General features: G+C 38.3%; 1 protein-coding gene across 6 annotated transcripts in view; it reads right to left on the bottom strand.

Annotated features, from left to right (window-relative positions):
- IBTK (inhibitor of Bruton tyrosine kinase) overlaps nucleotides 1-18,028 on the bottom strand; it is a 101,670-nt gene that overhangs the window by 25,741 nt on the left and 57,901 nt on the right. For 4 of the 6 annotated variants that reach the window (XM_077903256.1, XM_077903261.1, XM_077903258.1 and 1 more), the window contains exons 22-25: nucleotides 9,090-9,238; nucleotides 7,359-7,522; nucleotides 5,873-5,965; nucleotides 5,286-5,429 (exon numbers count right to left, since the gene is read on the bottom strand). In XM_077903256.1, the coding sequence (XP_077759382.1) occupies nucleotides 5,286-5,429; nucleotides 5,873-5,965; nucleotides 7,359-7,522; nucleotides 9,090-9,238 (550 nt within the window). The remainder of the gene's footprint in view (nucleotides 1-5,285; nucleotides 5,430-5,872; nucleotides 5,966-7,358; nucleotides 7,523-9,089; nucleotides 9,239-18,028) is intronic. The other 2 variants (XM_077903260.1, XM_077903259.1) reach the window with 1 other exon arrangement.

Below are 18,028 nucleotides of genomic sequence, written 5' to 3'. Positions count from 1 at the left end.
CTCATGACCCCGAGATCACAACTTGAACCAAAACCAAGAGTCACTTATCTGACTATGCCACCCAAGTGCCCTCCTGAGTTTTTTATTGTGGTTGATTTCTAGTTTCATAGCATTGTGATTGGAAAATATGTGTAGTATGACTTCAGTCTTTTTTAATTTGTTGAGACTTGCTTTGTGGTCTAATATGTGATCTATTCTGGAGAATGTTTCATGTGCACATGGGCAAATAGAATGTGTATTCTATTTGAGGATGGAATGTTCTGAATATATGTATTAAATCCATTTGGTTCAAATATGTCATTCAAGGCCATTATTTCCTTGTTTTTGTTTAGATTATCCATCCATTGATGTAAGTGGGATGTTAAAGTCCCCTACAATTATGTATTATTACTTTTAGTTCCTTTATGGTTGTTATTAACTGCTTAATGTATTTCAGTGTCCGCATGCTGGGTGCATAGATATTCACAATTGTTCTATCTTCTTGTTGGATTATCCCCTTTAGGATTATAGAGCATCCTTCTTTGTTGCTACAGCCTTTGTTTAAAAGTCTACTTTGTCCAATATACGTATTACTATCCTGGCTTTCTTTTCACCACTAGTTGTATGATTTTTCTCCATCCCCTCACTTTCAGCCTGTGGGTATCTTTAGCTCTGAAATGGGTCTCTTATAGCCAGCATATAGATAGGTCTTGTTTTTTTTTTAACCCATTCTCTCACTGTGTCTTTTGATTGGGGCATTTAGTACATTTACATTCAAAGTGGTATTTGATAGGTATGTGTTTACTGCCATTCTGTTGCTTGTCTTGTGGTTGTTTTTGTGGTTTTTTGTTTCTTTCTTCTATTGCTCTCTTCCCTCACCATAAGTTGGCTTTCTTTAGTGATATACTTGGATTCTTTATTTTTTGCATATATATTACTGGTTTTTAATTTGTATTACCATTAGGTTTGCATACAACATCTTCTACATATATCAGTCTATGTAAACTTGATGGTCACTTAGGTTGAACCCATTTACTCCTCTCCCCACCACAATTTAGGTATAAGGTGTCATACTTTATATACTTTTCGTTTGTGAGTCCCTTCACTGGTTTCTACAGATACCTTCCTTTTTATTTATTTATTTTTTTTACTACTTTTGTGCTTCCTGCTTTTCTTGCTTATGGTCTTTCTATTCAGAGTCCCCTTTAACATTTCTTATAGGGCTGGTTTAGTGGTCATGAACTCTTCTAACTTTTGTTTGGGAAACTCTCTCCTAAACTGAATGATAGCCCTACTGGATACAGTATTCCTAGCTGCAGATATTTTTCCTGTCAGCACTTTGAATGTATCATGCCAATCCCTTCCGGCCTGCAAAGTTCTGCTGAAAAATCCACTGATAGCTTTATGGGGTTTCCCTTGTATGTAACTGTCTTCTTTTTTTCTTGCTACTTTTAAAGTTCTTTATCACTACTTTTTGCCATTTTAACTACTATGTGTCTTGGTATGGACCTCCCCGGGTTGATTTTGTTGGGGGGGTTCTCCGTACCTCCTGGATCTGAATTTGTTACCTTCCTCAGATTTAGGAAATTTTCAGCTGTTATTTCTTCAAATAAATGATCTGCCCTGTTTTCTCTCTATTTTCTTCTGGGATCCCTATAATGTGAATGTTACTACTCTTGATGGAGTCAGAGTTCCCTGAGTTTGTTCTCATTTTGCATAATTTTTTCTCTCTCACCTGCTCAGCTTGATTCTTTCCATAACTTTGTCCTCCAGGTCACTGATCTGTTGTTCCCTTTAGTCTGTTCTTTATTGCATCTTGTGTATTTTTAATTTCATCTATTGTGTTCTTCATCTCTGTTTCTTTCTTTAATCTTTTTGTTAAGGGTTTCAGTGACGTCCTCTACTCTTTCAAATACACGGATTATCTTTATGACCATTACTTTAGATTCTCTATCAGGCATAATATTACTTATCTATCTCCATTTTGCTTAGGTTTCTTGCTATGATTTTGTCTTGTTCTTTCATTAGGAACATACTCCTCTTTCTCTTCATTTTATCTAACTTTCTGTGTATGTTTCTATGCTTAAGAAAGTCAGCTACATTGCCTATTTTTGAAAGTAGTGGCCTTTTGATATCCCGTAGTGCCCCACAGTGCAGTATCACCTGTTTACCAGAATGTGGCACCAGGGGTGTCTCCTATGTGTGTTGCATGTACCCTGCTACTGTGGCCAAGCTGTTTTCCTTTGGTCCATTTGTCTGCAGTGGTTCTCTTAGCCTATTGTGGGCAGTTTTTGATTCCTGTGGACCAGTCTGGGCCACCTTGGGCTTGAGTTGAGGCAGACCAGGCTTTCTTCACCAGATGCAATAACAGCTAATTGCAGGGCACTTTCCCTGTGTTGTCCCCTGAAAAGCTTTTGGTGGTAGTGGGCAGGGCCTGCTACCAAACCAGCTATCTGCCCATAGCCCACTCCTGGGACTGTAATCTAATTAGTTTGTGTGGTTATGTTTTCCTCTCCCCAGATTACGAGTCACTTTGGAGTGGTGCTAGCCTCTGTCAGGGCTGCCTCAACACTGCCACACTTATGGCCCTGGTCTAAATGGGCTCTAGCCAACAATGTGTTGGTGGGGATGGATCTATAATATGCTCAGGGGCAGAGCATGCAGTAGGTCCTCTGAGAGAAAGGATGAGGATCATGGCCATCTGGGCTTATCAGGAAAGCATGTGGGCTGGGTGCAGTTTTAACAAATGCATACCAGTCCTCTGCCAGTGGTAAAGGGCTGCGGCTGATTGCAAATTAGCCCTGGCCAACTCCAAAGTGTGAGTATACAGGGTACACAGTGCCTCCAAGTTTTGCATGCCACTTCTCTGCTGGGGGGGATGTGCCTCTGATACAAGGGAGGTCAGCTGGGCCTGTCTGCAAAGAAGGTAGGGGTGGCATGCACAGTTTTAACAAGGTTCTTGCTGGTCTTCTGATACCACAGGGACCAAAGACCTGTAAAGCACGCTGTCAGGAGATGTAGTATTGGCAAGGCTTGCATTGGTCTTCTGGGGGAGGAGACCTGTAGTGCTGGGACTAAGGCAGGCCTGGCTAGAGGGGGCAGATCCCTGAAGCAGGGAAAGGGGCTGGGGAAATGGCACCTGCCAGCTCCTCTGTTTCTGGAGGAGTCTCGCAGTGATGTCTGTCCCTCTGGAATATGCTCTGAGATTAGTAAATAATTCTCCCTCCCATATGTTCCAAGGGTTTTGAAACTGCTGCTTCTATGCTGTAGGTCAGTAGGCTGTCCCTTTAATTTCAGGGACTCATTTTCCTATAGTCCTCCAGGCTCTCCTAGAACTAAGCCTGCTGATTGTTTTAATCCCATGCTTTGGGGCACGTGGGTGGCTCAGTGGTTGAGCATCTGCCTTTGGTTCAGGTCGTGATCCCGGAGTCCTGGGATTGAGTCCCACCTCAGGCTCCCCAAAGGGAGACTGCTTCTCCCTCTGCCTATGTCTCTGCCTCTCTCTCTGTGTCTCTCATGAACAAATAAAAAGTCTTAAAAAAAAAATTTCATGCTTTAGGTCCTGCTGGTTTTAAGAACTCACAAAATTCTATGCCTCTGATTTTCAAAGCCAAATGTTATGGGGATTTGTTTTCCCCATTCAGGTTCCCTGGTATGACAGTCTGTTTGTCTCCCCTCTCTCCACCCTCAAGTCCCTCTCTCAAGAGAAGTCCCTTTAGCTCCCCACTATCTCTGCCCTTCTTACACTCTTTGATGTGGCCTCTTCTCTAAATTTAGTTGTAGAGTTTGTTCTGCCAGTCTTTGGATCATTTTCTGGGTTATTTACAATTAGGTTTGTGTATCTATTGCATCATGGGATACAGTGAGCTTAAGGTCCCCCTAATCTACCATCTTTCCAGGAAGCCTCCTCTACTTTTTGTTTTTAAATAATGAAACTGATTAATGGCATGGCTATATTACTAAGCCCAAAGCTTCTTCATATGCTTAGTTAATTCTCTCAAATTGCAGTATTATTTAGTATCTTGGGAGTTGATCCAAGAACTTTTGTGTCTCTTCCATACTTTTCTTAGGGAAAACACAACTCAATGTTGTAACAGCTATCTTACAAACCCTACAAAGGCAGTGAACAAATCAGTCTACCACATATAGAAGGTATGCAACAAATACTAATGAATTAAAACATTCTACTAAACTCATTTTCTCAAATTTTACTCTTTTCTTTTTTGAGTTTTCCCACCTCTTTCTATACTTTCTTTCCTGTGATCATGCTTTAGATCTACAAATAGTCCTAACATTGATTTAGTCCCCTTGGTAGCACCTAAAATGAGTTGCCACTCTTTTCAAAATAATTTACTTTTTTAATTGGGAAAACTATTCTCTTACAAGTAGGAAAATGAGGCATTAGAAGCAATGAAAGGGGGGCACCTGAGTGGTTCAGTTGGTTAAGCGTCCAAATCTTGATTTCAGCTCAGGTAATGATCTCAGAGTTGTGAGACTAAGCCCCGTGACTGGTTCCGCTTTGGGCCTGAAGCTTAAGATTCTCTTTCTCCTTCTCTCCCTGCCTCTCCCTCTGCCCCTACCCCCCACTCTTTCTCTCTAAACTAAATAAATAAAAAGAAGCAATGAAAAGATTCCCTCCAAAAAGGGTAGCTTCCAAGACCCTCTTCAGTCCTTATGAGAAAAACGGGAGTTCAGTGAATCTCTTCCTTGCCCTTTACTCTATCCCTATGCTTTTCCTCTGAAATTGCTTTTTAATTAAAGGGAAACAGGAAGTACAACCTATTTTATACACCTCAAAATTGCTAGTTGACCTCTTTGGAGATTTTTCCTATTAATGTTGCTATTATAGGGGAATTCTAATGGAGAAAACTTGCAGCAATTAGATACCCCTGCTTAAGAGTGACAATGAAACCCAGGATTATAACAATGTAAAGAGATTCCCAATGTATCCAGAAGGACAAAGAAATTAAGGTGGTTAAAAAAAAATGTGTTTATCCAATTTTTCTATGATATATATTGTTTCTTATAACAAATGAAAAAAATAGACTACTTTCTTAAATTACTTTAGCAATACACACTAATTAAAATACCAAGAAGAAATTATATCTATGTACAAAAAAAATTTGGAAACCATGATGTAAATGTCAAAACAAAACAAAAAAAATTACTTCACAAGGTCTAATTTTTAACTTTTTAAAGAGAGGAATGAAATATTTGAAAAGATGGGAAGGGGACCCAGAAGCCAAGAGCAACCTTAAACTCTAATGCACAGATCTCTGCTTGTTTTAATAAAAATTAAAGCATACCATGCGTTTGCTGGTTTTGGAGTTTTTGAAGGAGCAGTTAAAGCTGTTTCCATGCTATTCGTTCCTGAATTGTTTTCTTTGGTAGTCATTGCAATCATTTTCCGTTGCTTCTGAGAAAGTTTAACTCCATGAGAAATCATCTTGCTAGGAATTAAATGAATTGGCATTAATTTCTACTTAATGAAGACTACAGGTAATTATATTGCTTTTTATTTGATGTGATTTTACTATTACTGGATCAAAATGGCAACATGATTCAACAGTGACAGTATCAATTTACACTATCAATGATCAAATAATAGATACAAATGAGCCTTCATACTAATATTACATCACAGTTGCATCAAATATAGTCCACAATGATCATTTTAGGGGTCAATTTCTAACCATCAGAGCTAGACTACCAACCCAACTCAGTCTTTAGCATATATTTGAGAAATGTCAGGAAGGCTAGAGTATCTAGGAAAGAGCTTAAAATTTAACATCAAATATAGAAAAACAAAAAAAGTCCAGTAGGTCTTTCCAATTCTTTAGGGCAGAACTATAAAACAACACAGTCTTTGCTTTCTTATGATTTTTTAACGAACCCCAAATTTGTCTTTGGTGTAGCTCCACATTTTTGTCTACTTTCTTCAATTTGCATGATGGTTCTGAGATCCATAACAGGAGGGCTGACAGGACTAAAACACATATAAAGGTTATTTTACAACAGTTATTGGAAAAAAAAAAAAAGAAAAAGAAAAAAAAAAAAGAAAAAGGAAAAAAGAAACTTTATTGATCCATAAAGTACAAACCTCCAAATGTCACTGAAATTGTAAATTATACGTAAGATTGATAATGAGAGGATACTTTAGGTCTGTCAACTACGGCCAAATTAAAAAAGGATACTTTGAATGAAGGCTACTTTTATATATACATAACTAAAATGCATCCAAAGTCATAATATATAGCTGAAACATTAAAAAAAAAGAACAAAAAACAAGAAAAAAAACAAGCAATAGAATGATTATTTAACTCAGAAGTAATCAAAGTTCTGTTTAAATTCTTATTCTTTAAGATGAATAGAACATGCAAATTATATTCTATTTTTAACAAAATTCTTACTACTAAATGTTAACAACAAAAATTTAACAGTGAAGTTTGAGGGTGCTCTATAATATTAGAAACCACCTGATGGAGTTAAATTATGAGAAAAAAAAATTTACAATCTTTAGAAATAGCCAATCTATTTTGCTGACTTTATACCAAGTGAATTATTCTTAAAACACATTTAATAAAATAGTCTAGTGTTTAGAAGATGCTTCTCAGTGTTCCCACAAACAAGTTTACTTAAAAAGACAACAAATTTGAGACTGATAAAGCAACATAAACTAGCACAGCATAATCTGGTCTTCCAACTTCATAAAATACAGCACATTTCAAAATAATTACATTAATATAATAATTGATAATTATCAGGTTTAGTTTATTATAAACCATAGTAGGTATATAAAGATGAAGCACAAGCTCAATTAGCACTTTGAAAGAATACTGTACTATATCTACTTCAACCTAAAAACTTGACTTTTTTAAACAAAAGAAAAATATGGATATAGTACATGTAAGTTTAAAGCATAGTGTAACATAAATGAAATGTCCTCTGACAAATAAATGAATAACAAAACATTTTGTGAGATCTTAAATACCCTTTAATGTGCTAAAAAAAAAAAAAAAAAGATAAAGTAAACCCAAAAATGACAAATGGTCTTCCTGAAAGGGAGTTTTAAGTAATATATACGATAAAAATAACCCATATATTAAGTCACTATATATCTAGATACAGATATTTATGTGTTATATAGTATTTACTAGTATTCACAAGTGACACTACAAAGGGAACTAAAGGAACTAAATCCTGTCTAGGGGGAAAAGTGCCTATTTTAGCTGGCTACTAGTTTGTATGCATTCAGGTAATTTTCTGTGTATTAGAAACTTACATTAATACTTTTTAAATGTGCTTCATTAAAAATTTCCATTGTACTAAAAATGAGTAATATTTTTCTAAAAGAATATAGAACAAAATGAAAATCCTACCTGAAAGAGCCAGCAACCCAACTAGAAGAGTTTGTAGTATCAATTCTGTTACTAGGAATGGTCTGTGGAGCAGATATGTTAAGTATTGGTGATTTTTCCCATGGTTTTAAATCTTCCCTAGAATATGCAGGAGGTGTACCATTAACATATGGTTTAATTTTCACCTGTAGGTTAAAAAAAAAAAAAAAGTACATTAGCAGGCACCTGGCATAATAGCTGGTACTAATAGTTAGTTGGTACTTAATATTGGTTAAATTAAAGTATAAAATCTTGTAACAATAATCATCTAGCATTCCTCTAGTTTAGTGCCTTAACCAATTCTCAAACCTTATCAGTGACTAAACCCAATTATAGTGAACTTTGAGAATAATTTTTAGGAGAATCAGTTTACACATTAAATCCCTATTAAATATTTTAAAATATTAAATTGAGTATAAAACAAAAATGTTAATAAAAGTTCTTCAAATAAGGTATGAAGCAGCAACTTTAAAATTAATGTCTGTGACTTTTATATCAAGCTTTCATTTTCTTTCGTATTAACATCATATAATTCACTCTGAATAAAATTAAAGTTAAATAATACTGACAGCTCAAAAGGACTGCCATTACAGTAAGTCAGAAAAGTTATTAAAATAGCTATTTCCATTGCCAAGATAGATGCTTATTGCCAGACATTCACAGCATGTCTTTAATCTTCCTTTTAAGCCTTAATTGTCTTCTACACCCACCTTGACATTAATAAGAAATGTCCCCAAACTTCTATCCTACATAAAGAAAAATAAAAATAAAATTTAAAATCCACATTAAGGGGCATGTAGGTGCTCAGTCATTAAGTGTCTATGTTCAGCTCAGATCATGATCCCAGGGTTCTGGGACTGAGCCTTGAGTCGGGCTCCCTGCTCAGCAGGGAGTTTGCTTCTCCCTCTTCCTGCCCTCCACTCAAGCTCTCTCTTGCTATCTCTCCCTCTCGAATAAATAAAGAAGATCTCTAAAAAAAAATAATTTAAAAACCACATTAAAAAAAAAAGCAATCCTGAGGCTTAGAACACTAAGAAGAATGGGTAAATTTTCCATTGTTTCATGAACTTCTCAAAGTTGTAATAGTTCTGTGAAGACTAGGGGTTAGAGAAAAATGACTCGATATCTAATAAGTTAGACACTATCTTTTCCTATAGATTAACAATTATGGAATAAAATGTTAAGCTATGTCTAAAAATGGCCTCCCCAGAGTTTAACCAGACTAGAAATTCTGCAGCTTAATGTCAATTGTACCACAGTAGGAAGACTCCATTCCAGATTGTATTGCTCCTAATAACATGACAGAGGAAAGAGACTACGCAGAATTTGAAGTTAGGCTTACTTTCAAAATAATTTTGTTTTGACAGTTTTCAGCTGGTGGTAACTGACATTTCACAATATAAATTTCAAGTAATTTAGCTATAAATCTATTTTTCCATATGTCTATACAGTGCTGCTGTATTTTACAACAATGTTTTAACTGCAGAAAGAGTATTAGAAATATAATGTCATAAAAGGTTCAAACTGCCATTAAAATCTTTAAAACTAGAAATAAAATGCAAATTTGAGAAAACTAATACTACATATGTTCTATTTTTTTGTAAACCAGCCAGGAGAATATTTTAAAGTTAGCCAAAAATAATAATAATAAAAAAGTATAGATTGTCTATAGATCTAAAATTTGAAGAAAACAGTGCATTAATTAAAACAAACCTCAATTTTATCTGACTGAAATCCTGCTGTGAAATCAGGGGACTGTAAATCTCTAGGACTACCCACTCCTGCATAGCTTCCTTCAGAGTCTGATGTCAACAGTTCTGGAAGAGATTCCACAGAATTGTTCTTACCAGACTTTAATAATCCTGAAAGGTAAAATTTTTAAAAATATTTAAACACATATACATTCGATGCACTAAACAGAGCTAAAAACTTCCATTTATCCAGAAATTTAATAACATTTATATTATATTCACTGTATCCAATCTTGGCAATTCAAGGTAACTGATGAAAAAATTAAAAAAACTAAAATGAAGGATTCTTTAACACAACAGTTTTATCCATTTCAATAACACAACAATTATGCCACAAACCTAAGGAAGACACTTTTTTGGGATCTGCTTTAAGAAGTGATTCAGCACTGGATGTTATACTATATGTTGGCAAATTGAATTTAAATTAAAAAAATATTTTAAAGTGTTTCAGAACTTCTTTTTCTCCATAAAAAAGGAAAATAAACTTCAGACACCCCCCCCCCCTCATCTCTCTTTACCAAGTTCTCTGCACCCATGCAGAAGGGGACTGGCCCCATTCTGTGTGGGAGGAACACTATAACTTTTCTACCTCTCATCTAGTCAACAGACTGGCCCAGTAGCAGAGGCTATGCTGATGCCAACTGTAGCCTGTTTGAGGGTTTTTACTTCTGCAAAAAAAAGGAAAAAAAAATCTGTAGCTTGAGAACTACTTTAATTTTTAATTAGCTTATCACCTAAAACAAAAGGTTATGAAATGTACATGCCATTTTCTTTTCTAGGCAACCTAAATACCTATCTCCCTGCCATACTTGGTATGTATATTCATTAGTACATTAGAGTCATTTCAAATATCAAAAGAAAAACCAGTAAACTTTTGCCTAAGTTCATGGTGTTTATTATCATCAAATTTCGTAGAATCTAAATGAGATAGCAAAAGAACTCATATGAGCTATAACTAAAAGTAACTAAAAGTTTTACAAATGACTTAAGTAGGGATCCCTGGGTGGCGCAGCGGTTTGGCGCCTGCCTTTGGCCCAGGGCGCGATCCTGGAGACCTGGGATCGAATCCCACATCGGGCTCCCGGTGCATGGAGCCTGCTTCTCCCTCTGCCTGTGTCTCCTCCTCTCTCTCTCTCTCTCTCTCTCTCTGTGACTATCATAAATAAATAAAAAATTAAAAAAAAACAAAAAAACAAAAAAACAAATGACTTAAGTAAAATATACCATCTTTTATACATTCAAATAAGTATTTTCTTTAAAGTAAATCACTTTGGGGGAGGGGCAGGATGGTGGAAGAGTAGGGTCTCCAAATCACCTGTCTCCACCAAATTACCTAGAAAACCTTCAAATTATCCTGAAAATCTATGAATTCGGCCTGAGAATTAAAGAGAGAACACCTGGAATGCTACAGTGAGAAGAGTTCGCGCTTCTACCAAGATAGGAAGACGGAAAAAAGAAATAAAGAAACAAAAGGCTTCCAAGGGGGAGGGGCCCCGCGAGGAGCCGGGCTGAGGCCGGGGCGAGTGTCCCCAGGACAGGAGAGCCCCGTCCCGGAGACGCAGGAGCTGCACCAACCTTCCCCGGCGGAAAGGGGCTCGAGGGAAGTTGGAGCAGGACCCCAGGAGGGCGGGGATGCCCTCGGGCTCCCTGGGACAGTAACAGAGCAACTGCGCGCCCAGGAGAGTGCCCCGAGCTCCCTAAGGGCTGCAGCGCCCTAGGCGGGACCCTGGCGGACCCGGGCTCGGGCGGCGGCTCAGCGGAGGAGGCTGCAGACCTGCGGGCCGGAGCAGCTGGGAGGGGCTCGGATGGCAACTCCGCAGAGGGGGCTCCGCGGCCGGGAGCGAATCCAACAGCACAGGCCCCGGAGCACAGGGCGCCGGGACACAGCCCAGGATCCGGCCTCCCCCGGGGACAGAGGCCGGGAGAACCCAGGACAGCAAGGATGCTCCTGCCCCGAGCTGAGCAGATCAGCGGCCCCGCCCCGCAGCCTCCAGGCCCTGCAGACGGAGAGCTCCAGAGTTACTGCGGGGGCTGAATCCAGGTTTCCACAGCTGGCACCGCCACTGGGGCTGTTCCTCCAGGGGCCTCAAAGGGTAAACAACCCCCACTGAGCCCTGCACCAGGCAGGGGGCAGAGCAGCTCCCCCAAGTGCTAACACCTGAAAATCAGCACAACAGGCCCCTCCCCCAGAAGACCAGCTAGATGGACAAGTTCCAAGGCAAGTCAAGGGACTTAAAGTACACAGAATCAGAAGATACTCCACCGTGGTTCTTTTTTTCTTTTTTTTTTTTGTTGTTGTTGTTTTGTTTTGTTTTGCTTTTTGATTTCCTTCCCCCACCCCTTTTTTTCTTTCTTTTTCTTTCTCTTTTTCTTCTTTTTTTTCCTCTTTTTTTCTCTTTCTCTTTTCTTTCCTTCTTTCTCTCCTCTCTTTTTCTCCTTTTCCCAATACAACTTGCTTTTGGCCACTCTGCACTGAGCAAAGTGACTAGAAGGAAAACCTCACCTCAAAAGAAAGAATCAGAAACAGTCCTCTCTCCCACAGAGTTACAAAATCTGGATTACAATTCAATGTCAGAAAGCCAATTCAGAAGCACTATAATACAGCTACTGGTGGCTCTAGAAAAAAAGCATAAAGGACTCAAGAGACTTCATGACTGCAGAATTTAGAGCTAATCAGGCAGAAATTAAAAATCAATTGAATGAGATGCAATCCAAACTAGAAGTCCTAACGACGAGGGTTAACGAGGTGGAAGAACGAGTGAGTGACATAGAACACAAGTTGATAGCAAAGAGGGAAACTGAGGAAAAAAGAGACAAACAATTAAAAGACCATGAAGATAGATTAAGGGAAATAAACGACAGCCTGAGGAAGAAAAACCTACGTTTAATTGGGGTTCCCGAGGGCGCCGAAAGGGCCAGAGGGCCAGAATATGTATTTGAACAAATTCTAGCTGAAAACTTTCCGAATCTGGGAAGGGAAACAGGCATTCAGATCCAGGAAATAGAGAGATCCCCCCCTAAAATCAATAAAAACCGTTCAACAGCTCGACATTTAATAGTGAAGCTTGCAAATTCCAAAGATAAAGAGAAGATCCTTAAAGCAGCAAGAGACAAGAAATCCCTGACTTTTATGGGGAGGAGTATTAGGGTAACAGCAGACCTCTCCACAGAGACCTGGCAGGCCAGAAAGACCTCTCCACAGAGACCTGGCAGGCCAGAAAGGGCTGGCAGGATATATTCAGGTTCCTAAATGAGAAGAACATGCAACCAAGAATACTTTATCCAGCAAGGCTCTCATTCAAAATGGAAGGAGAGATAAAGGGCTTCCAAGACAGGCAGCAACTGAAAGAATATGTGACCTCCAAACCAGCTCTGCAAGAAATTTTAAGGGGGACACTTAAAATTCCCCTTTAAGAAGTTGTTCAGTGGAACATTCCACAAAAACAAGGACTGAATAGATATCATGATGACACTAAACTCATATCTCTCAATAGTAACTCTGAACGTGAACGGGCTTAATGACCCCATCAAAAGGCGCAGGGTTTCAGACTGGATAAAAAAGCAGGACCCATCTATTTGCTGTCTACAGGAGACTCATTTAGACAGAAGGACACCTACAGCCTGAAAATAAAAGGTTGGAGAACCATTTACCATTCGAATGGTCCTCAAAAGAAAGCAGGGGTAGCCAACCTTGTATCAGATAAACTAAAATTTACCCTGAAGACTGTAGTGAGAGATAAAGAGGGACACTATATCATACTTAAAGGATCTATCCAACAAGAGGACTTAACAATCCTCAATATATATGCCCCGAATGTGGGAGCTGCCAAATATATAAATCAATTATTAACCAAAGTGAAGAAATACTTAGATAATAATACACTTATACTTGGTGACTTTAATCTAGCTCTTTCTATACTCGATAGGTCTTCTAAGCACAACATCTCCAAAGAAACGAGAGCTTTAAATGATACACTGGACCAGATGGATTTCACAGATATCTACAGAACTTTACATCCAAACTCAACTGAATATACATTCTTCTCAAGTGCACATGGAACTTTCTCCAGAATACCACATACTGGGTCACAAATCGGGTCTGAACCGATACCTAAAGATTGGGATCATCCCCTGCATATTCTCAGACCCTAATGCCTTGAAATTAGAACTAAATCACAACAAGAAGTTTGGAAGGACCTCAAACATGTGGAGGTTAAGGACCATCCTGCTAAAAGATGAAAGGGTCAACCAGGAAATTAAGGAAGAATAAAAAGACTCATGGAAACTAATGAGAATGAAGATACAACCGTTCAAAATCTTTGGGATGCAGCAAAAGCAGTCCTAAGGGGGAAATACATCGCAATACAAGCATCCATTCAAAAACTGGAAAGAACTCAAATACAAAAGCTAACCTTACACATAAAGGAGCTAGAGAAAAAAACAGCAAATAGATCCTACACCCAGGAGAAGAAGAGAGTTAATAAAAATTCGAGCAGAACTCAACGAAATCGAGACCAGAAGAACTGTGGAACAGATCAACAGAACCAGGAGTTGGTTCTTTGAAAGAATTAATAAGATAGATAAACCATTAGCCAGCCTTATTAAAAAGAAGAGAGAGAAGACTCAAATTAATAAAATTATGAATGAGAAAGGAGAGATCACTACCAACACCAAGGAAATACAAACAATTTTAAAAACATATTATGAACAGCTATACACCAATAAATTAGGCAATCTAGAAGAAATGGACGCATTCCTGGAAAGCCACAAACTACCAAAACTGGAACAGGAAGAAATAGAAAACCTTAACAGGCCAATAACCAGGGAGGAAATTGAAGCAGTCATCAAAAACCTCCCAAGACACAAGAGTCCTGGGCCAGATGGCTTCCCAGGAGAATTTTATCAAACGTTTAAAGAAGAAACCATACCTATTCTCCTAAAGCTGTTTGGAAAGATAGAAAGACAGAAAGAGATGGAGTACTTCCAAATTCGTTCTATGAGGCCAGCACCACCTTAATTCCAAAACCAGACAAAGACCCCCCCAATATCCCTGATGAACATGGATGCAAAAATTCTCAACAAGATACTGGCCAATAGGATCCAACAGTACATTAAGAAAATTATTCACCATGACCAAGTAGGATTTATCCCCGGGACACAAGGCTGGTTCAACACCTGTAAAACAATCAATGTGATTCATCATATCAGCAAGAGAAAAACCAAGAACCATATGATCCTCTCATTAGATGCAGAGAAAGCATTTGACAAAATACAGCATCCATTCCTGATCAAAACTCTTCAGAGTGTAGGAATAGAGGGAACATTCCTCAACATCTTAAAAACCATCTACAAAAAGCCCACAGCAAATATCATTCTCAATGGGGAAGCACTGGGAGCCTTTCCCCTAAGATCAGGAACAAGACAGGGATGTCCACTCTCACCACTGCTATTCAACATAGTACTGGAAGTCCTAGCCTCAGCAATCAGGTAACAAAAAAGACATTAAAGGCATTCAAATTGGCAAAGAAGTCAAACTCTCCCTCTTCGCGATGACATGATACTCTACATAGAAAACCCACAAGACTCCCCCTCAAGATTGCTAGAACTCATACAGCAATTCGGTAGCATGGCAGGATACAAAATCAATGCCCAGAAATCAGTGGCATTTCTATACACTAACAATGAGACTGAAGAAAGAGAAATTAAGGAGTCAATCCCATTTACAATTGCACCCAAAAGCATAAGATACCTAGGAATAAACCTAACCAAAGATGTAAAGGATCTATACCCTCAAAACTATAAAACACTTCTGAAAGAAATTGAGGAAGACCCAAAGAGATGGAAAAATATGCCATGCTCGTGGATTGGCAGAATTAATATTGTGAAAATGTCAATGTTACCCAGGGCAATATACACGTTTAATGCAATCCCTATCAAAATATCATGGACTTTTTTCAGAGAGTTTGAACAAATTATTTTAAGATTTGTGTGGAATCAGAAAAGACCCCGAATAGCCAGGGGAATTTTAAAAAAGGAAACCATATCTGGGGGCATCACAATGCCAGATTTCAGGTTGTATTACAAAGCTGTGGTCATCAAGACAGTGTGGTACTGGCACAAAAACAGACACATAGATCAATGGAACAGAGAACCCAGAAGTGGACCCTGAACTTTATGGCCAACTAATATTCGATAACGGAGGAAAGACTATCCATTGGAAGAAAGACATTCTCTTCAATAAATGGTGCTGGGAAAATTGGACATCCACATGCAGAAGAATGAAACTAGACCACTTTCTTTCACCATACACAAAGATAAACTCAAAATGGATGAAAGATCTAAATGTGAGACAAGATTCCATCAAAATCCTAGAGAAGAACACAGGCAACACCCTTTTTGAACTCGGCCACAGTAACTTCTTGCAAGATACATCCACGAAGGCAAAAGAAACAAAAGCAAAAATGAACTATTGGGACTTCATCAAGATAAGAAGCTTTTGCACAGCAAAGGATACAGTCGACAAAACTCAAAGACAACCTACAGAATGGGAGAAGATATTTGCAAATGACATATCAGATAAAGGGCTAGTTTCCAAGATCTATAAAGAACTTATTAAACTCAACACCAAAGAAACAAACAATCCAATCATGAAATGGGCAAAAGACATGAACAGAAATCTCACAGAGGAAGACATAGACATGGCCAACATGCATATAAGAAAATGCTCTGCATCACTTGCCATCAGGGAAATACAAATCGAAACCACAATGAGATACCACCTCACACCAGTGAGAATGGGGAAAATTAACAAGGCAGGAAACCACAAATGTTGGAGAGGATGCGGAGAAAAGGGAACTGTGAACTGGTACAGCCACTCTGGAAAACTGTGGAGGTTCCTCAAAGAGTTAAAAATAGACCTGCCCTACGACCCAGCAATTGCACTGTTGGGGATTTACCCCAAAGATACAGATGCAATGAAACGCTGGGACACCTGCACCCCGATGTTTATAGCAGCAATGGCCACAATAGCCAAACTGTGGAAGGAGCCTCGGTGTCCATCGAAAGATGAGTGGATAAAGAAGATGTGGTTTATGTATACAATGGAATATTACTCAGCTATTAGAAATGACAAATACCCACAATTTGCTTCAACGTGGATGGAACTGGAGGGTATTATGCTGAGTGAAGTAAGTCAATCGGAGAAGGACAAACATTATATGTTCTCATTCATTTGGGGAATATAAATAATAGTGAAAGGGAATAGAAGGGAAGGGAGAAGAAATGTGTGGGAAATATCAGAAAGGGAGACAGAACGTAAAGACTGCTAACTCTGGGAAACGAACTAGGGGTGGTAGAAGGGGAGGAGGGCGGGGGGTGGGAGTGATTGGGTGACGGGCACTGGGGGTTATTCTGTATGTTGGTAAATTGAACACCAATAAAAAATAAATTAAAAAAAAATAAAGTAAATCACTTTGACAAGATATATGCTTTTTTTACTGCTAAAACAGTCTGAAAGCAACGTTCAGCAACGCCCCCCCCCAATCTTTTCAATGTTTTTATGAGCAGCAAAATTTTTTTAAAAGATTTATTTATTCATTTATTCATTTTAGAAAGAGAACATAACCAGGAGGGGCAGAGGGAAAGGGATAGAGAATTCCAGGCTGACTCCACACTGAGCATGGAGCCTGAGATCTCACAACCCTGAGATCATGACCTGAGCTGAAACAAAGAGTCAAGTGCTAGCCACCTAGGGGCCCCAGTAGCAATTTTTTATCTTAAAGAGCATATTTAATGCCAGAATGCTCCCAAAAGTCAATTAGAAATAAATCTAATGAATAAAGCGGATATTTTAAAGTAGACAACAATTATTTTTAATATAAAACATTTTCACAGAATGTCTTTTGTCTAACGTTAAGAGATCAACACAAATAAATTTACTTCCAAACAGGACTTTTTTGGCCCCCAACTAAATTTGACTTTTCAATCATTATCTACTTTGGCCACAGAGTGGTACAGCATAAAGAATACAGAATTGGAATTGAAAAAATAAATTCTATTTCTGTCTGTCTGTACTTCAAATCACCGAAGTTTTCTGAGCTTATTTCCTCAGGTTTAAAGGAAGGGACATAAATTAGTTTTCACTATTAATGTCTCTCCCAGCTCTGAAATGCTAAGATTCTAGCATACGTACTAATAATACCACTATTTAAAGCAAATCTACTAGGGGCACCTTGGTGGCTTAGTCAGCTAAGCTGGAAGAGTCTTGATCTCCGCTCAGGTCATGATCTCAGGGTCCTGGGATCTGGCCCCACATCAGGCTCTGTATGCAGTACAGAGTCTGTCCTTTTCCCTCTTCTTTTGTTCCCTCATCCCTCATGGCCTCTCAAACAAACAAACAAATCCAAATACCTGCTTTTGTCCTAAGTCTTTTAGGTAACTGGAAAATCACTAGTCTCATGACTATCTGTCTATCCATTTATTCATCTTTACATGTGTCTACCCATGTGTCCTTCTAAGGACTAGAGGTTAACTCATGTAACACAGAGAACACAAAATTACAGAATTTTACGTCATGAAAGGTCCTAAAACAGGAATGAGATGTAGTGAATGCAAAAGATCTATCGTCAGCGCTTCAATCAACCAATTTAGATATAGTATCTTTTTTTATATCTTCTTTTTGTTACCTGAAACAATTATTCTTGACATTATTTATCCTTTGAACATTACCAAACACATCAAGTACCTCACTTGTAGACGATGTTAAACATAAAAAGATACTCTTTCTCTGCCCTGAATGAAACTTTTTTTTTCCCCCCACCGGGACACAAACAGTATGCACTTGTATTTTTTGAAGTACCTTATCAGGCTGACTGACTATGAAAATACTGCTGATAGAAATTA

The sequence above is a fragment of the Canis aureus genome, chromosome 7 (assembly GCF_053574225.1).
Source record: "Canis aureus isolate CA01 chromosome 7, VMU_Caureus_v.1.0, whole genome shotgun sequence".
Lineage (NCBI taxonomy): Eukaryota > Metazoa > Chordata > Mammalia > Carnivora > Canidae > Canis > Canis aureus.
This window is presented reverse-complemented; position numbering and strand designations above follow the sequence as displayed.